This window comes from Aquila chrysaetos, chromosome 24 (genome assembly GCF_900496995.4).
Source record: "Aquila chrysaetos chrysaetos chromosome 24, bAquChr1.4, whole genome shotgun sequence".
Lineage (NCBI taxonomy): Eukaryota > Metazoa > Chordata > Aves > Accipitriformes > Accipitridae > Aquila > Aquila chrysaetos.
In genome coordinates this window covers 2815498-2837668 of record NC_044027.1, presented here as the reverse complement: position 1 = coordinate 2837668, position 22171 = coordinate 2815498, and the positions used below count along the sequence as shown (strand labels likewise).

Sequence of the window (22171 nt, the reverse complement as noted above, 5' to 3'; positions counted from 1 at the left end):
GTTTTTACAATGAAGAATCCAAACACCAAGCCAGCTTTAGTAGCGTTTCTCCTCTGCGGATGCATCATTTCTGCACACTGAAGTTTCCACTTTAGAGACACTTTTGCCATTTATAGGGGCCAAAGGCATGGGGGAAGTGGACCCTTCTCTTTGGTGCTGGTATAGCGACCTGCAGCACCCGGTCCTGGGCTGGACCGTGGCCCTGCAGCATTGGAACAACAAACAGCAGGAGAAAGAAGTTCATCATAGGGACCCTCAGTGTACCAGAGAAACTCCACGGTGGAAAGTGCCCTACCCCATCCGTCTCCAATCTCCGCAGCAGCAGCATCTCCTTCAGGGGCAGCATAAGCATCCCTAAATATTCTAGACTAAGAATAAATTAAGTATTTTCAGCTCCCTTGCTCCTTCTTTTACTGAAGCCACACTGCAGTAGCTTCTCAACAGAGCTGGAAGAGCTCCAGTCACTGCACTGGGGAAGGAGCAGCCACCAACAAGCCACACAACAGTTTCACTAGGACAGATTGCTTTACAAGCTCGTGTTTCTTGCACAGAAGTTTGGTATCTCCTCCAGAGATGCTTGTACCAACCCTTAGAGCAGGACACCATATCGATCCTGACCAGTCTGGCTTTTTCCTTCCCTGGAGTCATCAGTCGAAAAGGGCTGCAGGGACCAGAGAACAACCTCTTTGCTGTACAAACATGCCCTCCACAGGGCAGGGAAAAGAGTTTAGCTTATTTCCCTGCCCTTATTTTGGGTATGACCCAACACTCCACACTAAAGCCAGCTCAAGGGCAGCTTGAGACAAGCACGTGAAGTCCTGCTCTGGAAGAGTGTTGGGGTAACAGCAGAATGGCACGAGCACACCTGAGCTGAAAAGAGCCTGCAGGTGCTAAATATCAGCTTGAGACATGCTGGCAAAGCCACGTAGAAAGGGCACACTGCCTAGCTCAAACTCCTGACGCTTATTCTTTGTTTGTACAAGCACCTAATTCCCTCCCAGATGTTTGCAAAAGCTCGGGAAGTTGGCACAGTGGCAAGGAGTTGGCCTTTAATTAACCAGAAGTCAAATACAAAAAGGACGTCAGCAACCTGTGAGCTGCACTGCTCCCCTTGACCAGAGCGCACAGCTCTTCTATGGGTCCATACATGTTGGTGTCTCTCCATACCGCTGTTCTTTCATGCCAGTCTGTAAAAAAGGACTTTTCTGGTGCTGCTTACGTTTCTCCTGATCCCATTTCAACACGCACCATTGAGCGAGCTGAACAGATGCGTTTCCCACCCCCCTCAAACCGTAGCCGCAACGTCACGCTCCCCAAGGACGCCAGCATGCCCGATACCAGTCAGGTGAAAAACCACCAACACAGAAAAGCAGAGTTAGGGACAACACAACCACCATCTCAACCACAACGGAAAAGCTGTCCCCAACGTCTGCCTTCAGCCTCCGCAGCCGCTGCACAACACACAAACACCCGCCCCGTCCATCCACGGTTCTGCCTGGCTGCCATCGGGCCAGATGGGCTCATGCACGTGGGTTTCTGAGCAAGTCCAGCCAGAACAAATCTTCTCTGGCTGTCTCCGAAATGCTGCTGACCCAGAGCCTTGCGATGCCGGTGTGACTCGCAGCTGCAGCAGCCCAGGGGATGCCCCATGGTGGGGATGGAGAGCTGTAAGCCAGTTCTTGCCTGTCACGCTGCAGCAGGCAGGCGACACCTACAAGCTGTGCAAAGGGATCTTTTGTAAAGCTGTCCCCTACCCCAGCCCCCACTCCCTTACATACACACACTCACCCGGAATTAACTTAGGTTTCCATCACCTATATTTGAGAGAGGGACAGTACTACCAGAAACAGGCTGTGAATGAATCCAGGTCATCCTTGAATAGAGGTATAACGCTGGATCTCCTATAATTCGTTAGAGTCATTTCCCCCTTTTCATTAGTGTAGTGTTTTTTGCATTGTTTGCCTGGCTTCAGGGCCTCCTGGACTCAGCCTCGCAAGGATGAGCAGCGAGACTTAATTTCTGCTGCTGCCCTGAAGTGTCCGCTGGCCGTAAGGCTGGCCCCGGTGGATCTTCACATGTTTGGCTAAATGGTCACTGCGGGCAAACTTCTTCTCGCAGGCAGCACACTGGTACGGCTTGACACCAGAGTGGGAGCGCTTGTGACGGGAGAGCTCATCCGACCGGGAAAACCTGCAGGAGAAGGGAAGCATGGTGGATCCAGCCTTCGCTGCTAGACAGGACAGGGAACACGAGGACCCTGGCAGTGGGAGGCTGAGGTCTGTCTCTGCCCCAGCCTCTTGGGGTGACCCTAGGCAGGTCGCTTCTGCTCTGCTCCATCCAATCTCCCAGTGAGGCACAGGTACCCCAGGCTCCTGCTGGAGGAATGGAAAGGAATAAACCCCTCCAAGGGGTGATTTAGAGATAGGAAAGAGAAAAAGAATTCACCCACCCACTGAGATCTTAATTTCTTTCCACTGCTCTTAAAGAACACTGTCCACCTACTTCCTTCATTTGTTTTCAACTTGCTGAAACCTTTTGGGGGCTGACAGCCCCTAGGCCAGATGGTGAGAGAAATTGCTTTTTGGGGCATCAGCCTGAGCTGGCAGTGACTAAAGGACACGGTTCAGGAGCCCAGGTGGAAAGGCTTTACTACAACTCCCACATCTAGCCAAGAAGAGCATCACTGTTGAGGGGAGGTTTGTTTTTCCTGAGAGAGCATGGGTTCTCCCTGCAAACTCTGAGCATCCCCTTGTTTCTCAGAATGGCAGCGAGTTTTCACTGTCAGCCTGGGCTGGATTGGGAGCTGGGGAGAGAGAAGCTGCCTGTGAGCTGGTTTAAATACCAAGCACAAGGGAGGAAAAGCAAACGCACCCGGCCTGGAGCACAGCAGCAGAGGTTTCCATGCCGAAGCAAGTTGACTGCTGTTCTGAGGATGCAGTAACAAGGACCACAGGAATACCCAGCGTTCTGACTGCTTGTCTGTGCAATTCGCACATCTGGAGCAGATCAGCTGAACAGCCTGGAAAGTCCCTTTAACCACGTGCATGTCCCACTTAATTCTCCTGCACCCTTTCTTCCACCTGGCACACACAGAACCAGACCTGGGGGCACCTGCAGCAAGTTGGTCCGCAGGTGTTTTGAGTGCCACCTCGAAGATCTCAACAAGGCCTGGGAGCTGGTGTGACTTCAGTATGCTTTGCATGTCCGAGTGTCAGGGGAGTGCTGGAGAGGAGGACTGGACAGGATTTACTCCTGTTCTGCCTCCAAGGAGCCAACACAGATGGCAGGAGTATTAGGACGGAAGGGTTTTTCCATCTGGCTGAAACATGCCCACGCAAAGAAGCACAAAGCAGGGAGCTTCAGATGTAACCCCAGACTCCCAGCGATAGGATTTCAAGCTCACACCTGGTACAGTAAATACTGCGGCTGCTCACAAAAGGCTCTGCAAAAACAAAATGTGTCCCAAGGCCATCCTCAGGTCTTCTGTGCAAACCACTGACTTCTTTTCCAGCTTTATTGCGAGAAGCGAGTTCCAAGGTCTCAGCTCCTCATAGAAAGCAGGGCCAGGAAAAATGACATATATATTTGTAGTTAGGGCCACATCTAGAAAAGAGAGCACGGCCCAGAGAACCCCAGCCGAGTACATCACTCCATAGTATAACTGCTCCCATGGAGGGGGAGGGCAGGGCAGCAAGGGAAGCAGAACACAGCGGTTCAGTGGGCAGCCTGCAGGATGCTATCGTACAGGGTAGCACCATCCCCTTCCTCCTTCCCAGAGGGAAAAGTGATGCTTGTGTGGTTGCCATTGTCACGTTCCTCAGTCCCCAGGGTCTGAGCATCAGGTGCAGGAGGGTTTCGCAGTACCGGTTTGTACTACAAAAGGAGCCAATGCCTATAAATCTGTACCGCGGTTCTAGGTGAAGTGGAGGGACAGACAACTGCTGATGGCAAAGGGACAGCAGCTTGGCAAGAGGGAGTCCCGAAATTCAGATCTAGTCTCATACCTTCCAGAGTTTCACCACCCTGAGACAGAAGCCATAACACACCATCCGGGGAAACAAGGCAGCGAATGTATGCCAAAGCATTGCATAAGAAACGAGGAAAGCTCAGTGCTGCCAGCACCAGTTTTCTTTGTGATACGCTTTGAGATCTGCTGATGAAAAGTGCTATGCAAGACCTGAGGACTATCAGCCCTTCTTGCCAAAGGCTGTACTGAGCATCCTGCCCCCCAGGACAGGTACACGGTACCAGGAAGAGAACACCACAGCAGAAAAATAATCAGAGAAGTGCAGCAAGATTAAAAAGCAGGGTTAATTTAGGGAACACAGATGAAAGAAAATGACAACCATCATCATGCACAGAGCAAACAAAAGTAAATGCAATATGGAGATACGCTACAGGCCCACAGGTGTCTGAAGGATACAAGCAGCCAGGGCAGGCAAACAGCAAGAGAAAGCAAAGGGTTGCTAAACATTAAACACAGAACTACGCACTGGCTCCTGAGGAAGCGGTGAGACTCCTATTTCCTGGGACAAGTATTAATGGGAAAAGCCATTTTTGTAGCCCAACTGCAGAAATGATCCTGAACTAGACAGAGAAAGCTTGTAAAATTACAACATCACTTGGAAAAGCTGTATTGCCAGAGGGTGTTTAGGCATCCAGTTCAAGGGGGATTTGGGGTGTTTGGGAGAGTGTCAGCTACGCTTCCCCAGCTGGAGGTTTCAGCATTTTTGGACTCAGTGAAAACTACCCAAAGCGCTCAACAAACTTTACTCCTCCAGGCCTCCTTCCAGCTCTCACCTATAATTCACTCAGGAAAGAAAACTTGTGATTTTATCCTGGATTTTCACGAGCCAAGAGCTCTCCCGCATCTTGGCAAGCAACGGCAGGCCTTTGGTGCAGACACCCGTTTGCACAGAGTCCCCGGCTCCCACTTACCGCCAGCCACAGTTGGGCCAAGCACAAGTGTAGGGTTTCTCGCCGGTGTGCCGACGAAAGTGAGCCTTGAGGTGGGAACTCTTGGTGTACATCTTGCCGCAGCCCGGGTGCGAGCACTTATGGATGCGGACGAGAGAAGGGGGGGCTTTCTGATACTTGGGGTTTGCCTCCACCTCTTGCACATCCCCCGGCACCCCCGGCCTCATGGCGACTGGCAGGGGGGCAATTTTGACATACTTTTGGTCCATGATGGTCACAGGGGGCTGGACCTGAGGGAGGAGGGACAGGTTTTGGCCCTGCAAGCTGATAACCAGCTGGGCCACCCTGACACCACCGGTAGCACTCTGTGCTAGCGGGCTGCCACTGTCCATCTGGAGAGGCTGGATTTGGAGGACAACAGGAATGCTCCCAGCGGCTACTGCCTGGTCACTACCATCAGCTGTCCCTCCAGGCTGAGCAGCGTTTGAGACATCGTCTTCTTGAACCACACTGGAGACAGGCTGTCCCCCAGAGCTACCTAAGCTGATCTCAGATTTGAACTCGACTTTCCCTCCAGCTGGGCGAAGCTCGCTTTCTTCGTCTTTGAGGAACTCGGCCTTCTCCCTTAGGAACTCCTCAATCTCCTCCAGGGTGGGAGTGAAGTCCTGGGAGAGGCTGCTGCAGAAGTCAGGCAGCCTGAGGTGAGCCTCGCAAATTTGGGGTTTTGTGTCTTCCCCCTTTGCACCGGCCAGGGGGAGGAGGGTGCCTTCAGGGTGGCTGGTGCTGCCTGCAAGGAGATGGCCAGAGCCTTCTGGGTGGCCGGACGCCCTCCCGCTGCCGTGCCCCGGCAGAAGGGATGGTGGCATGCTGCGTTGCAGAGCGCTCGCAAAGCTTTCGAGGAGGGAAGAGCTGGTCAAGGAGGGTAGCAGCTCCTGGCAACTCACAGAGACCATTTGTTGACTCACGTCCTCTACCCCCACAAGGCTCTTGGCTCGGCTGGATCAGAAGCTTCTGTAAGAGCTCAGCTGGGGCTCCTGAGGCTGGGGAAGTCTTGGTTCATCTGCAAGGGAACACCACCAAGGTTATTTCCAAATTAAAAAACAAACAAGAAAACCTCAACCTTTGAATAAAATGGACTGTGCATTAGAAAGAAAACATCAAAACTAGTCAGTGGCCTTTGTTTTTACAGAGTCTGTTGCTCAAAAACCACATGCTAACCATTTTCCTATGCAGGACGCCAATAGGCTGCAAAGAGCTAGATTCCCCCCAGAAGCAAACTTCTCTGGGGAGTTTATTAAGGTAAAAATACGCAATGAAACACTTCATCCCTCTTCCCACTATGCCAGAGGGCAGGTATGGGCTGCTAGATGGCAGAGAGGATGACTTGTGGCTTACAACTAGGAGTTAATTGAGATCCAAGAGAGGGTGCTGGTTTCTCCACACTGCAAACGTTGGTACAACCACAACCTGACGCAGACCTATCATGGCTGGAGTAAAGCTAACTAGTTTGGCAACAGATAACAAGACAGCTATGAGAGTGCCTGCTGCCAGACTGCTTGGGGCTCTGGTGAGCATTCACCAGCAACCACGCTGCTGTGGTTACACTGGCTATCAGTGCCTGAACAAGTGAGTTTAAAACCAGTTCAGGCAGGTCTGCCCCAGCTCAGTCACACCTCCAGAAAGCATCGCAGACAGTCTGGGGTCAGCTCACAGGGCCCTTGAGGACACCAACACCACGTTTCAAAACAGGTGAGAAAGATCACAATATCTCCAGGTTAGACCTGTGCAGTGTCCAGAAGGTGACTGCTCTCCCACGATTCAATACATCAAACCGCACAGGCCCTGCTGTGTGGCTCGTGGGGTTGTGAGCACAGTGCCTGAGCGGCCACACACTGTCCCTGCCCCTGCGAAAGGGCAGCCTCAAGGCTGCATCCTCCTCCTGCAACACCTAAACCACCCAAGAAGGCAGGATCTTTTTACTGTTTACATTTAATGCAGCAAGTGAGTTTCCAAGATAAAGAAAACCTATGCCAAAGTCCCCTATGAATCTTTTCCAGAATAAGTAAGTCCATGAGATTTCTGCAGAGCTGCAAACCAGTCAATCCAGTCCTTGTTATCACTGCTTCCTGAGAGCTCGGAAAGGGAATTTTTGAGAAGCAGTCTGGATGTGATATAAAGGCTCTTCCCCTTAAGAAGAAATAATCCCCACGTTGTTCAAAACCTGCGAAGAGCAAGATGCCACATTGCTCAGGGCCATTTGCAGTGCTGCCCACAGTCTGTCTCCAGCACAACTCTGCATCAACAAGTCATGATGAGCAGAGACCGTCACTGCTCACACGTGAGGTAAGAAAGGTGTTTGGGCCAATCTCAACCTTCAGGCTTCAAGTTTTCATCACAACACAAATTCACGCTCTGAACCATCACCTTCAAGGCAGCACCCAGTTCCACTCCTTCCTCCACACCAATTTTATGATCTCTTTCTGATCTCCGCTTCTCTGACTCTTGTCTCCTCTTTCTACAAGCTTCAGAGGCTAGAAAAGCCTTCCCCCTCTGGCTACAAAACACTTCTGTTTACCTCTTCCAGAAAGTCTTAAAACCTGATTTTCCAACAAGGTCTCCTTGCAGAGCAGCTCAGGAAGTCTCCATCCCTTCAGTGTGCCCCCAGGACAACTGAATTAAACTATAAACTCCTTAGCTCAGGAGCCTCATTTAGTACATATCTTGCAAATTCAGAGTGAACAGTTCTGTTGAACTAACAACACGAAGAAAAGCACGACCAGAGGGCAGGAAGGTCTGGTGGTTAAGCTGCTGGCTTGGGACTGAGGAGATCCGAGCAGGGTCTCCTGCTGTGCTGCAGACTTCTCATGCAACCTTGGGGTAGTTGCTGGAGTGCTCTGGACCTCAGTTTCCCATCTAAGTGGGGGCAATAGTAACATTCTACCTTGCAGAGCGGTGCTAAGGGGAAATGTGTAACCTGGTGGCATGCTCCATTACTAACAGACTTTGTAGATACCTGTCACAGATGTCAGTGCCTCGTCAATCCCAGGCATTTTTGCAAAATGCACGTCAACAGTGCTGTCATCCCAGATAAGCTACTGCAAGAAAATGGAGACCTGACTTTGGCCTTCAGCGAAGCATACTGAAAGACAAGGTCAACGTCGTTTTCAAGCTTCACTTTGCATTTCTATTCCTATAGTTTTTCAATTCCCTAAGAGCACTCAATTACTGCATGAAATCAGCAGATGTGCAGTTTGAGCACACAGAGAGAAAGTAATTTGCCCAAGGTCAGCCAACAAGCAGGAGCTGGGAACTCAGCCGAGGGTTATGACTCTCCTCTTGTGACTGAACAACACGAACAAACACCTGTAACCTCTTCAGAGCCGTGAATTACATTCACAGCGTCCGTGCAAAAACCTGGACGCACGAAGCCTTTCAGGACAACTCCAACATGCTAAATAAGTCAGACACTTACAGCCAGTGCCACGTGTAGCAGATCCCCCAGCGATAAAGGGGGGTGCCCCACGCTTCGACCCGGCCAAGGACAAGCCAGCCTGGCACGACTTCTTCTCCCCAAACCCCACCGCGGGGAGCAGGGCCAGGAACAGGCTGGAAACCCCCGGGGCCGAGGAGACCGAGTCTGGCCCGGTGGCTCCCTTCACCCCCCCCCCACCCCCGGGTCAGGGCAGGGGGGAGAGAAAAAAAATTTTTAAAAAAATTAAAAAAAAAAAAGAAAACCCGCCCCAGGCCGACCTTGCCCCCGCCGAGCTGCCCCTCCGCCGCTGCGGGCAGCCTCCCGGAGAGAGCTGCCCCCCCCCGCCCCCGCCGAGCCCCCCGCTCCCCCTTACCCGGCTCCGGTCCATACCGGCGCGGCGGCTCCCGCGGCGCGGGGGCGGCTCCCGGCCCGCCCCGCCCCGCCGAGGGCTCGGCTCCGGTAGCCGGTCCCATTGGCGGCCAGTGCCCGGCCCCGCACCGGGCTGAGCTGGCTGCCCGGTGGGGCGGCCACGATAAACCCCCGGACCGGGGAGGACAAGACGGGCCGCCCGGATTCGGGTTGTCCCGGGTCTGCTGCCTCGTCCCGACTGCTGGAGCCGGTCCTTGAGGAGATGCCTCGGACCCCGCTGCAGTTTGCCGTCGTTTCCTCTCCCTGATAATTTACGCTGGGAACAGTCCGGATTTCTCCAACATTTCGGGGAAAAAAAAAGTCGAGTCCTAGCAGGTAGCAGCAGCCACGGCTGCTGCCGGCGTCCGTTCGGATACAGGTTCTCGTTTCAGGAGGAATAGTTTTGGCAGGGCCATAGTGTTCAGATGTTGCTGCTGTGATAAGGAGGTGCACGAGGTCTTTGGCCCTCACGGTGGCTTTGCAGGCAGCTTGTGGCTTCCAGAGAGAGTCCTGGCAAGGCTGAGCTTGAGGGTGGCCTTGGGGCTGCCTTTGACAGCATAGGCTGCGCCCCACCGAACCCCGCAGAGGAGCGGACTCGCAGGCCGCCCGGGAGCAATCCTCTGCCAGCAGCAGTGGCTTTCCAGGCTCACGGTGGTCACTCTAAAATGCCTGGTGTTCCTTACGGCATCACAGGAGCCATGCACCCTGTGACGGAAAAAAGCATGAGAGTAACAAAAATGACAGTGTGCTGCCCCATGCACAGGGCAAACACACTGATCGGAGAGAGGAGTCATGTTTGCCTCTGCTCCCTCGAACCACTTATAGGGTTTGATGGTGACAGGGGTTTGGGGTTAAATCTTTCCAAGCAGAAGGACAATTTTGAGGCAGGCAGTGCCCCTATAGGAAAAGAGAGTTTCTCATATCTACCACAGTGAGCCCCATCAACCCAAGGAGGTGAGCGCAGTTTCCCTGCTTTGTAAGCAGCATGAGATTCTGAGCCTGAACAAAAAGTCCCAGACCAGAATAAGGCCTCACATTTGAAAAACCAAACCAAAACAAAAAAAAACCCCAACAGTGAAGGGGCTTCATCATTTGGAAAGGGCAACCCATAGCTATTCCCCCGACTCACTGCTGCGCCCCTGGGTGTCACTTACCCTGTGTCTCAGCTTCACAGTCTTTAACCTAAGTGCTGACAATACTTAAAATTCCTTGCAGGGACAGGGAAAGTCTTAGCTCTTCAAAATCCTCAGGTACTACCTACTGTGATACTGCGGGGTTCGAACACGAATGGCTTCGCTTTACACCACGTCACAAAATTACCGGGGATAACAAGAGGGAGCAGTTCTTCCTCTAGGTTTGTACAGCACCTAGTGGGGTAAGCGGGATGTTCACGCCAGGGATCCACAAGGAACAACGCTAAAGCGAGTCACAGGTAACAGCAGGCGGCTCTGCGCCTCCCTCTCCGCCTCCTCCCTGCAGACAAGGGTCGGAAGCAGAGCCAGCCCCTTCCCCGGGTGACCGACGCTCCGAGATCCCACCCTCAGCACACGGTTTGGTGTCCGGAGGGTGCAGGACCGCAGCCCGATGCTCGGTACCGGACCCAGAGCGGCCCGGGCGGAGGGATTGCTGCGGGTGGGAAGACCCCGCCCCGCCGGCCCCGCCCACGGCCCCGCCCACGGCCCCGCCCACGGCCCCCGCCCACGGCCCCGCAGTGGCGCCCCCCGGCGGCCGCCGGTGCAGGGCGCGCGCCGCGCCGCCGTCCGTTTCGCGACACACACGGTCGTCCCATTTAAACACCTTTTATTTCCTCCTTTTGATAAAAATTTATAATAGCCTTCCTCTTACATCGTATACAAAATATTTACTCTACTGAATAAATAAAACATGAACATCTCGCAGACAGGATATGATCTCGAAAGAAAAAACAGCGTCCACACATCCTTCCCTAACCTAGAGATTCGCAATCGTCTCACATTAGAAAGACACCCTCCCTTCTCCCCTCTGCTCCCCACCTCAACACCCCCATCTCTCAAAAGGAAAGGAGAGGCACAGCAGGATTCACCCGTGAGAAGAAAGCAGAAGCGCAGCTACTACCCGAAACAGAAAAACTCACGGTAACCGCCTCTGGAGAGCTTGTACCGATACCTGTCCGTTGGACAGTATAATCAAGTCCTAGAGAGATTTCTATGTTCACACAGGTTATATCAGTAACAGCATCTAAGGGATGCGCTTACCTTCACTAGAACATGCCTGTGTCCCTTGCCGGTCTATGTCTGATCCCAACACAGAGAAGCTGTTCTTAGCAGAAGCACACCAGGTTAGCCAGAAAGGACAATCTTACAAAGAAAGGAGCTTCTCAACAGACGCTCTGGAAAATCCCTTTCCTGTCAGCCCCAGCGACAGCCTGAACTAGGAAGAAAGGCTTTTGGTAATAACAGAGCACACGGACAGGGCCACTGCAGTGACAGCAAGCCCAACATCCCTTAGGGGTTTGGGGAAGGCAGCTGCCGACGGCCCAGCTCGGGACCTGAGCTCAGACTACGCAGCCAGCTCTCACGACACGGCTGGGATCATGCTGGCATGAGGTAGCAAGCATGAAGGGTTATGAAGTGCTTTATGGACAGGGCAAGGCCACAACGAGGGGCACGCTCCCACCCACTGCCAGGGCAGCGTAGTGCCAAAGGCCCACGACCAGGGCAATGCCAGCCCAGTTCCAGCCAATGTCCCATACCAGTCCCTCACATTGCTACAAACCTCAGATCTCCCCTGAACCCCCTCTTCCCCCTGCTCCCTCGCCCTGATCTCTCCCCATTCTCCTCTCAGGCTGCTGCCTTGTCTTCCCTCCCCGCTGAACTTTTGCGCAGAAAGCTGCTCCCCTTGTTCCCCAACTGCCCACCACCCACCCAGGACCTGACTGCATGTGGCAGTCCCCTACAGCCCTCCTCTCCTTCTGCAAATAGCCCCGCTCTCAGGGCAAATAGCCCAAATCTTCTCCTGGTGTAACAGGAGGGTAAGAAGGAAAGGAGCAATTACTGAATTTGCTGGGTTTCACTCCAGATGGAGAAATGGGAAGAAGGGTGCCAGGGGGAAGGGAGAAATCAGAGTTTCTTGGTGGATAATCAAGTAGTTCTTCTCATACTCGCTGAACTGGCTAAAACAAGAGCAGCGCAGCCAGAGGACAAGTGGATAAGGAGCCCCTGGTTCAGACTAGATCGTGTCTCTCCAGCTAGATCGGAGAGCTCCAGAGAACGAGCTCTGCTATCAGCCCAGTCACAGGTCAGGCCAAAGCAAGACGATGGGTGCTCGTCTGGGATGCAGCAGCAAGGAGCGAGAGCAGCTGGCTGCAGAGCCACAAGTTCAGTCGCTCAGCGGTCTTTTCTGAACATAAATGAAGTAAAGGCAGGCACCTCCCCAGAAGCATACCTGAATTATGAGAAAACTGGACAAACCCAGCCTGCCCTCTCCTAGGACGAGTGAGATCAGAGCCAGCACTCTGGATGCAGATGCCAGGCTTGCCGAGGAGATCTGGGTGCCAAGTCCGTGAACCAGTGCAATGAAGGAGATGGGAAAATAGGGAGGCTGAAGGCACACTTGATCCGTCAGTGAAAGACAGGGCTGAGACCCAGCCTGCACCAACTACTCCCAAGCCCTCCAGCTCAGCCAAGACACAGAGCCTGCTGCAGGTGCCATGAGCCCAAACCTACGAGTGTCCACCAGCTACAGCTGGGCTATAGCTGCACCAAAGCCACCTCAGCAGATGGAGGGCTGGTCATTTGGGGTAAGTCTTCTCCTCCTGAGGGACAGATACATGTTATGGATCAAGAACTGCAGCATCTTGTTCTCTCATGTTCCAAACCAAAGGACACTATAAAACAAGGCTGTCTCCCCCTCCAGCCCGCTGCTTTATCACTTGGATGTCTGTAATGAAGGATTCAAGGACTTTTCATCAAACCCGTACACCTGAAGTTTGGTGTGGAAGTACTCCTTAGGCACGTAAACAAATGGCTCATTTATCAAAAGCACTTAGCATCGTAGCAGCCTCCATGTGTGAAGGTTCCCCACATTTTATGTAAGAAAAAATACAAATAAAGGATTCTTCAGCACTCAGGTAAGAACCTGTTTGAAAAATCTTGGGTCAGAGGTTACTGATCACTAGGAGCATTCATCCAAGAAACACCCCACCTTTGGCAATAACATTTTGCCTCAAAGACTTCCTCCTGAAGCCTTAAGTGGACAGAGACCAGGGTAGGAAGTACAGACGAAAAACTGTTTCCGTAGGTGGTTAAGCAGCTGCCAAATCCATCCCCAAAACAGCCGCATTTCAGCACACAAACCTTGTTGTGGGAAAGGGAGGCTGGTAGGCATATAATTTGAGAAGAAATAAAACAAAAACAGTGACCCTTTACGGGAAAGAAATGTTGAAAAAACCTAGCAGAAGCCCTCTCAGGACCCGTCTGCAGACAGCAGGGGAGTAACCATGCTTCCATGCCAAGGAATAGTCTGACAAGACCTTGCAAAAATAGCAACATTTTGCCCTTCAGCCGAACCTCACAAGTGCATCTCAGTGCCCACACACCTCCGCAGAAAATTAGTCACAAACACTTTGTTTAGACCAGCCAAAGTTAAGGACTGTTGAACAACTTCTGCATACTCACAGCCTAGCCTCCAAAGGCCCAATTCATGCTTTCCTCTACGCATTGTAGGCAGAGTTTGGATCATTTCAAAGTCTAAGTGCTGACTGTGGGACAGGACCTTGACTCCTATTTGGTATATGGGTAGTCTTCGAGTGGTAGAAATCTGCCACCAGCGGAATTATTCCAGCTGGTCCACTCGTATGGAGAATGGTACTGGCCAGAAGGACACACAACTGCAGCCACTCTTCTGCCAGTGGAAGGTGACTCGCACCTGGGAGCTAAACAATCTGAACAATCCAGGAGCATTTGGTCTCAGTGCTATGGAAGCAAGAGGCACTTTGCCTTACTCTAACAGGTAACTGTGTTTACGCTGTTCCTCAGTAAGAATCTTGACTCCTGTCTGGAAATAAAATAAAATAAATAAATAAAAGCCCAAAGAAGCATAACATAGTAAATATGTAATCCAGATCAGCAAACCACAGGCACAAACAGCATCAAGAGGTTCTGTCCTGCTCCTTCTTTTGCCCAGCACACCAAGAACTAGGCTTACCCTGCTCTGTAAGCAGCTGCCAGAGTGGCTGTAGGCACATTTCATCCTACCCACCTCCTGTTTACAATGCTGCTTCCAGCAGCCTCTCAGGGCATGCTGGCAATGTGTTAACTCAGCCACTGTGCTGGGTACTGGGACACAGTCTGCTCTGCAAGGTGCACTCCTGCCAGCCTGCAAGCACAGCCGAAAGCCTTTCTGTCTGGAAAGAAGAGTCTGGTCTAGAAGGTTGCTTTAGAGATGCATCTTTGAGGGAAAACAGACACAGCCAGCGATCAACTCCAGGTACCTACTACAGCAGTAACTGCTGCTGAGTTCAACTAGTTGTCAGTGAACAAGCAATTCCTCCAGCTTCCTCAGGCCAGGTACACTTGTTCCCAGGTAGCCTTGCAGGAGAGCTCTTATGTCCTACTTCATTGTCACAGGACTGAAAACCCTCTGAGAATAGATTTTCCTTGTGATATGGCAGCATCTTTTAGGGGCCACGTGTGGAAGAGGCACAACAGTCTAGATCTGTTAGGGGGGAGAGCAGGCGGCGGTTCTGAGCGCTGAGGAGTGAGAGGTCAGAGTTACTGACAATCGTGTGAGGAAAGCTAAAAACAATCATTTTTAAAAAAAAATTAAGAAGTCCTTTCCATCTGATGCAATCTGGTACATAGGTAAAAGATAAGTCACCTTTTGGAATTGGTCCTAATGAAACGTTATTTGTTTTTCCGAAACAAGACATTGTAACTTTTCTCCTAAATGGTTTCTCCCAGTCAGAACAGAGGTGGGGAAGGACGGAAGCATGCACGCACCCATATGCACCCCCTTTGCTCCATGGCCAAATCTTAGCCACCCATCTTTTTTTTTCCAAGTAGATCTCCTCCCAGTGTCCTATTTGCAGAAGTATTGCTCAAGAAGTTGAGTAAAACTACAACAAGCAGGGGAAGAGGATACAGCTGTAACTGGAAAACAGGAGAGCCAATGATTTCCTCCCTCCCCATACTACTGCCTCTCCTGCTCAGAAACATGACCCGTTATTAAAAGAAAAGTCCATTTCCTTTCTCCCCCCTGTATAACCTCCTTTGGTGCTGGCTGTGCAGCGCCTTCTTTTCATAAAGGCACCTTTGGAAAGCACTGATGGCCCAAATCACAATGCCCCGATGCCTCCTATTTACACCTGAGATTAGCCCTGCTGCACCTCTCCTGTCCCCAGCCCCAGAACCACGCTCCAGGGCTACAGCAACAGCATGGGGACAGCAGGTGCCACACGAGGCTTCGCACAAACGGCCATGCGAACAACACACATCTCGTTTTGTCACGTGCAGGCACCCGCGTGCTGCCCGTGTGCCTTCCACATCACACTGAATACTTCGCCATGTCACTCTTATCAAAGACAACTTTGGTTGCAAAGTAAATGGCTACCAGGCCAAAGCCAGCAGCTGACACCATGTAGGCAGTCACTGACTGCGTAAACTGGACGATGGACCCCATGAAGAGGGAGGGGACAACCTGAGAAAGGAGGAAAGCACTGTCCAAAATAGCCAGGTCCAGGCAGATCCCTCGGCCAGGAGCCACTGAGTCCGGTTCTCCCACCATCATCATGAGCGAGACGTCGCAGGAGGAGCTGACGCACAGAGCCGAGCCGGCGGCTGGAGGAGAGGAGGAGGGAGAGGAAGAAGAGAAGAGGCTCCCAGCATGTCCATTCTGGTAAGGCAGCTTCTGGCTGGGAAGGTGGCCTTTAGAGAAGGCTGATTTCTTCTCCAATCGAGCTGCGTCTTCCTCCTCTTCGCTCTTATATTTATGCAAAAATACCTAGGGGAAAGAAGGAGGGCACGTGAGGAATGAGTCGGTAGGGTGGAGCACAGCAAGCGAGGTGGGGGGCAGAGGGAGCCCCGTTTTTTGTGCAAGAGAGCAAAACCACTCTGTGCTTTGCGTGCATTGGGTCAGGGTGTTAGAGGTGGGGAGTGCCTGCAGTGAGCCTGGCCCACGTGAGATGGCCTCCAGGAGCCAGCCTGGCTTTTCCCGACTGGCACGGGATTCAAAGCAACCCTGACTCACCGGGGGAATCTGGCCAAGTGGTGCCTTTGTTGTGTTGAAGCTGTGGGGCTCAGCAGGCTGCTGCAGCCCAAAGCCAGCCCAGGCTCTGCCTGGGGACATTGTGCACTGAGCCCTGGGTTGTCACCTCCTCACTGGGTGCCAGGGGAATCTGGGCACCAACTACAGCTCAGCCCATCCTGAAATCAGCTGATGCACACTTGCAGGACAGGACTGAAGGGCCAGAGCCCACTTTGGATGTATCACAAAGCCAGATAGTCCACTCCGGTGCAAAGAAAAGTGTTTATAAAGCAGCCGACTGGGAACCCAAAACCTTCCCGCAGAAGAGCCCAAAGAGCAGATGAACAGTTCAGAGCCCTGGATCCACGGCCACTTCTTAGTATCTGGAATACTTAAAAAGTGACACCAGCTGAGATGGCACAGTGCTGGGAACTCAGGAAAGAGCTCTTTTCTCAGCTCTGCAACAGACCCTGCATGCATGACCTCAACTGAGTTGCTTCATCTGCCTGACCTGAGCCTCCTTGCTCGGGCTAGAAAAGGGGGGCAGGGGGAAGAAAAATCTTTTTCTTCTCACCCTTTTTTGCCTCGCTCTGCTCAAGCTGTGAGATCTCTGGGGCACGGCTCACTCGAGCAGTATTCACACAGAATATTTGGATCAAACAGCTCTCCACGTTAACGCCAACAAATAATGGGCAGTCATGTGCAGACAGTGAAAACACTGCAGAGCTCCAGCTTTAAAACTCCAGGGCATTTGCAATTATGCATAACCACCGGTCTGCATGGGGTAGAGCAGATAACGAAGGACACGTTAATCCATTATCCGCATGGTGAGATTGAACAAACAAAGAAAATAAAAAGGAAAAAATAGCACCTGGTTGAGAACAGAGAGCACTCTACCCAGCTGCAAGGCTCAGAAGGGCTTGCCTGAACTATCCTCCCTTTTGCAGGAGGGACCCGGACACAGAGGAACGGGAGGGAACCGCTGGTGCGGGAGTGTGGGCACTCCAGATCTGTTGCAGGCCATCCCAAAGCTTTCCGCAGTCTTGGCACCCACCCAGCTACACCCAGCCCTGCCCTAGTGTATGTCAGCACCAGCCAGTCTCTGTTCATGCTGCCCCAGGCCATGGCTGCGGATCGGTAGCACAAACAGTTTCAGATTCAATCGGAGAAGAGAAACCAGATGAGAAGAGCTTCACTAAATAGCAATCATCTTCCAAAAGCTTTACCTGGGCTCTGCTCAGCTGCTCACTATACCTTTCAACTCCTCAATTCTGCCTAGGCTCATGAATTTACGCTTAAATGCATCAATCCAGGACCGTCACTTATTTTATGTGGAGCTTAAAAATCCTCCCACGTGCCTCCTATTGCCATCAGACTTCAAAGCAACTCAAAACCCAGCACAGAAAGGGCATTGTGTGAGCCAAACTAGGCTACCCCCACAGTTCCAGCCCTTCATATTTGACACTGATGTTCCCACAAGCCTGCTCAGCTGCCCTGAAGGCCTGCGCCACATTTTCTTGGTTTCTATACTTATCCAGGCTAGGACTTCAGAGGTATGAGTTCTGGCAGCGGTGTTTGAATACCTAGTGTGGAGAATTAATTTAAATCTAGAAAGAATGACTTAAACACTCACAGGAATGAGCTTAGTGAGAACTTATGCTTTAAAATCACCCCTTGTAACACAGGATAGAACCACATGAGTCACTGGTGTCTCAGTCAACAGCTTCATCACCCTCTATAGTTGATGGGGAGTGGTGGGAATGAGGAACCTAGCTCTCCCTAATCTCCTGCAGAAGGTGTGAATGCCCACCATGCATCTCACCTCTACCAAACTTTCAGCCACGGTTAGAACATGCAGATCTTTTCCTCCCATTCTAGACAAGGGTTAGTGGCCATGCGAAGAGGAGAGGGCATGCAGGAGAACAGAGCGACTTACAGAGCCTGTGCAAAGCAAGGAGCTCCAGCTGAGGTGGCCTTGCAGGCTTTTGCCAACGATCCCGCACAGAGTGGAAGCAACAGCCACTTTGGATGCCCCTTCTGCCGATTCGCTTCGGGAGGAGTGTTTAAAGTTAAAAAAAAGTGAAAAAAGGAGAGGGAAGAGAAGAAGCAGGAACGAGGGAAGGCAAACAAAAATGATGACAGATATCAACAGTTAAGAAAAAAGAAGAGAACAGAAATGGGGCAGATGGAGAATTTCCTGCAAAAGGCATTTTAGAGACTACTTCTTGTGGGGTCTCCCTGCAGCCTGCTGCAAAGTAGTTGGTAAAGGAAGGAGGAACTTTCAAATTAGGGCAACAGAGAGACCAAACCCAGCTACACCCCACACCTCACTGTACTAAGAGTGTTTCCCCGTCAAGCCTTTGGCAAACAGTTGGGCATGTGGCCTTCACATTCTCAGCCTGTGGAGTTTGGTTTTCATTCTGTTTATATTATGTCCATGGGAGATCCCAGCCAAACTGAAGTTTTTGCAAAGCAGAACACTCCCTTGTACCCCTATTTTGACAGGGTGCCTGGTGCAAATTGGGATGGGTTGGACAGAAGTATTTGTTCAATGTGAACATCTGGATGCCTGTGGTAAAAACTCCTACTTATTTCACTGCACAGTGAACCGCCTGCCATTGGGATGAAAGAGCTGCTCTCAAACCACAAATTAATTTTGCATTTGCAGCACAAGAGAAACTCCTATTAATCCAGTGTGCAACTCAGGAACCTCCTAGGACTTCTCCACAAGGATAACATCTGTGGGACAGGATTACTAGCTTTTGTTTTGGTGTCAAAAGTTTCACAACATTTATTTTTCTTGGAGCTAGGGGAATAGGAAGAACCTCAGTTTTCATTTTACTGATCTTCATGCTATGGACACAAATTGGAAAGCAGGACCTCTAAGGGCTGAAAATTCTTGAGTTTTTTAGCACCTCAGGTTGGCAGTGCTGCAGATGTGACTTGGTTGCAAAATGCACACAGTTATAACTAACCTGCACCAGTTTCCCTAAAAATATGCAGAACACAGAGGAACATAGGAGATCCCTTCTGGTACACCAGTCCTAGCTGATTTCTCCCATCTTACTCACTCCCTACTTTCTAAAATTGCATAATGCTTGTTGTGAGCAGGGGATGCCTAAGGAAGGAGATGCTGAACTCTCTTATCTCCCCCATTTCAGATGAATCTTCAGAGAAGACACAGCCTGGAGAGAAGAGGCACACGTGCAAAACCTTTACACACAGGCATGTGTTTCTCTTCCATGGGCTGAACTGACTGTACCAGCTGCAAGTGGCAAAAGAGGCTGGCCAAGCTGTCCTCACAGCTGCCTGGCACATAGCCCTCTGGAGCAGGTCCCTACCTGTTTTTCGTGATGATACAGTGATGCCAGTGTGTATGGCAGGATCTGGAGTGCAGAGAAGGTGAAGCCCGTCAGAGCAGCTGAGATGGTAACAACAGTGACGCTGTGGGAGAGGCACATGACGAAGGCAGCCACGGGGAAGAACACCACGCTGGCCAGGTAGACCGCCCGCGTCCCAAACTGCTTCACCATCCGGTCCATGATTGTCGAAAAGAAGATGGATGTGATGCATTGCAGGAAGAGGCCCAAACTACCCATCCGGACACCTGCAGGTAAAGCAGAGGTGGTGACAGACACTGCCCTGACTGCATCCAGGCTTCACCCAGCCAAACACCTTTGGGCCTCCTTCCCTCTCCTTCGGTGCCCAACTCAGTACAGTCCGCGCAGAGTGTGGCACAGCTGCAAACAGCCCTGACAACAACGTGGCTGGGTCAGGAAGCAGAGCAGCATCCCCTAACATACCGCAGGGTTGCACCAGCCAGACTGCAGCTCCCACCCTCCACCAGCAGCGAGTATTTCCTACACGTGCTCCTGGGCACCCCAGTCTAACCAGAGGGGCAATAGGAGATAGGAATAGGAATGCCATTCTTGTCTTTGGAGGTCGTTGTTTGCACCTTCCTACTCTTGCCCCAGGATCTGTCACCTGCTCGTGAACCAGGATCTGTTGTTATCTGATGTGAAAACCAGCAACAGAACAAAAGAAACAAGGGATTGTGCTTAAGCCAAGGTAAAGTATACAACATCCACTAAATGACTGCAGTATCCGGTAGCAATCCGGACCTTACCCTTTGCAAAGATCTATCAGATTTCAAGGAATTAAACCCTTTAACTCTTTGCAGCAAGGATCATTACTCAACACATGTTTCTATGACAGCTAGCACAATGGAGTCCTGACCTGCTAGAAGCTATACAGTGCAAGTGTTAAATAATAATTAAGCTCCCTCAAAGTTAAACAGACACTCAGCACAAAGAGGCAGTGTACTGCAGAGCTCACAGAGGCAGTGAATGGAAAACTCAGAGGGCAAGATATACAGCTGGAGGAGGAGGGCCAGGTAGGTGCCTCCAAGAATAAAAGACTTAGATCAGAGAGAGGAAAAGAAGGGCTAGGCAGCGAGTCAAGGCTCTGGCACAATACAGCAGCAAAAATGGGACAGCAGGCAATAACAGTAAGCAGGTAACGTGCTGCAGTGAGCAGTATCCCATGATGCAGACGTGGCAGCTATAGACTCTAGTGGCAAGTGCTATCAGAAAGCACTGGAGACAGGGGTGAGAACTGGAGAAGCTGCTCAAGGGCTCCCTAGATACAGATGTGAGAAGGGAATCTCACAGTAGCATGAAAGGCAGATGCAGCAAAGCCCACCTCACTGCTACTGACTGTGTCCAGGCTCTCCAACCCCTGCTCTCCAAGGGATGGGGAGCACCATCACACCTCATTTAAAAAGGAGGGAAGAGCAGTGAAAGGACCTGGCAGCGGTAACCACAGCTTGCAGACAGAGCCGGATATATCCTGTTCCGCATGCAACCTGCCAGACCGTTCTGCCACTTAACAATTCAGCCCCAGGCCAGGGCTGCACTGCCAGATCTAGTTCTGTTCTGGGTAGCTTGGAGAAGAAAGAGGCATTTCCCTATTTGGTCCTCCGTGCAATGCTCTGGGGGCCATGGGGGAATGTTTTTTCCTGATTCATCTTCAGAAAGTCTAGTTTCCTGTAACTTTTTTTTGCACTACTAGCAAAGCTGAGCCCATTCCTAGCTCCCACTAAACGCTCCAGCCCAAGGTAACAGGAGCTGCAGCTTCAGAGCAGCTGGTTTACTTCTCACCTTCATCGTAGTGGCGTCTGGCATCCGTGCCCGGCTTGGCTCTGGGGACGCCGTGGTACAGCCCTTCCCCGACAAAGTCTGTGTAGAACAGCATGAAAGTCATGAGTGCCATCCAGCTGCAGAGCTCGGCCACGAACAGGCGCCGGATGACCTTGGGGATGCGGCAGTAGAGGCTGTGAAGCCGCGGCACCAGTGTGCAAAGGTTTCTCAGGGCCTGCAGCATGTGCCTGGCCTGCAGCAGACATGAGCTCCTGGAGACCTGGCAAGAGCAGCAGGCAGGAGGTGAGGACTTAGGGGGAACGTCCTTCAGCGCGGGGCCATCCAGAACATCTGCCTGGGTGGCTGCCTCCTCTGTCACGAAGAGCGTGGCCAGCACACAGCCGAGAAAAATGATGGCAAGGAGGCTGAAGAGGCACGTCTCCTGCCCTCCCAGGTACGGGGCCAGAAAGCTGCCACCCCAGTCAATGGCTGGAAGCAGGTAGCCGATGCAGCCCCCCAAGCTGATCATGAAGGCATACAGGGAGAAGGCCTGGCGGCAGTTGTCTGGCTCCTGGAAGAGGTCTGAGAGCAGGGCCTCCAGTGGAGTAAAGCAGACCTGGCCGCAGAAATCCAGTAACCCGATGCCCAGGATGAGGAAGGCAATCTCCAGCGGCCGAGTGTTGAGGGCAAACAGGCTGGCCAGGCTGCTGGCATGTGGGATAACAAAGAGGCTCAGCAAGACCCCCAGGCAAAGCATCCAGATGAAAGGTCGCCTTCGACCATAGCTGCTGTGCCAGTGGTCGCTGGCGGATCCGATCAGTGGGACAAAAACCAAGCCAAGGACAGGTCCTATCCCTGGAAAAGAGAAAGAGGTGGTGTTAGGGGCACAGATCTGGAGAACACTGGTCTATATGCACTGTAAAAAAAGCCTGGGATGTTTCAGGAACTCAGTAAGCTTCACTGCGTGACAGCCCCCTCCTCCAAACACAAGGCTGCCCTTGGTGTAACAGTAGCC

The 22171-nt window shown here is 51.8% G+C and overlaps 2 protein-coding genes across 13 annotated transcripts in view; both read right to left on the bottom strand.

Moving 5' to 3' along the window:
* Positions 1 to 1799: 1799 nt before the first annotated feature.
* Positions 1800 to 10413, bottom strand: LOC115335395 (Krueppel-like factor 15). 4 transcript variants are annotated; one of them, XM_041119943.1, is made up of 4 exons: positions 10336 to 10413; positions 8763 to 9502; positions 4939 to 5977; positions 1800 to 2190 (listed from the first exon to the last, which is right to left on the bottom strand). In XM_041119943.1, the coding sequence occupies exons 3-4, from the start codon at positions 5868 to 5870 to the stop codon at positions 2013 to 2015; spliced, it is 1110 nt and encodes a 369-aa protein (XP_040975877.1). In that variant the 5' UTR covers positions 5871 to 5977; positions 8763 to 9502; positions 10336 to 10413; the 3' UTR covers positions 1800 to 2012. The 4 variants fall into 4 exon arrangements, with proteins under 4 accessions (XP_040975877.1, XP_029856845.1, XP_029856847.1 ...); XM_030000985.2 differs by having other exon boundaries at positions 9952 to 10384; XM_030000987.2 differs by having other exon boundaries at positions 8780 to 9502; positions 9952 to 10384.
* Positions 10414 to 10580: 167 nt separating this feature from the next.
* The window catches only part of SLC45A3 (solute carrier family 45 member 3), a 31699-nt gene continuing 20108 nt past the window's right edge, over positions 10581 to 22171 (bottom strand). For 8 of the 9 annotated variants that reach the window (XM_030000686.2, XM_041119940.1, XM_030000684.1 and 5 more), the window contains 3 exons: positions 21178 to 22011; positions 19360 to 19625; positions 10581 to 15775 (listed from right to left, as the gene is read on the bottom strand). In XM_030000686.2, coding sequence (XP_029856546.1) covers positions 15320 to 15775; positions 19360 to 19625; positions 21178 to 22011 — 1556 coding nt within the window. In that variant the 3' untranslated portion in view covers positions 10581 to 15319. Of the gene's footprint in view, positions 15776 to 17954; positions 18067 to 19359; positions 19626 to 21177; positions 22012 to 22171 lie in introns of all 9 variants that reach the window. The other variant, XM_030000692.1, reaches the window with a different exon arrangement.

What these genes read in the sequence shown, in the direction of transcription:
- LOC115335395 (XM_041119943.1), bottom strand. Translation starts at nt 5,870, where the DNA reads ATGGTCTCTGTGAGTTGCCAGGAGCTGCTACCCTCCTTGACCAGCTCT. An exon ending in TGGCCCAACTGTGGCTGGCG is followed by an intron (nt 2,191 to 4,938) that starts GTAAGTGGGAGC and finishes CTTCTCCTGCAG; the next exon opens with GTTTTCCCGGTCGGATGAGC.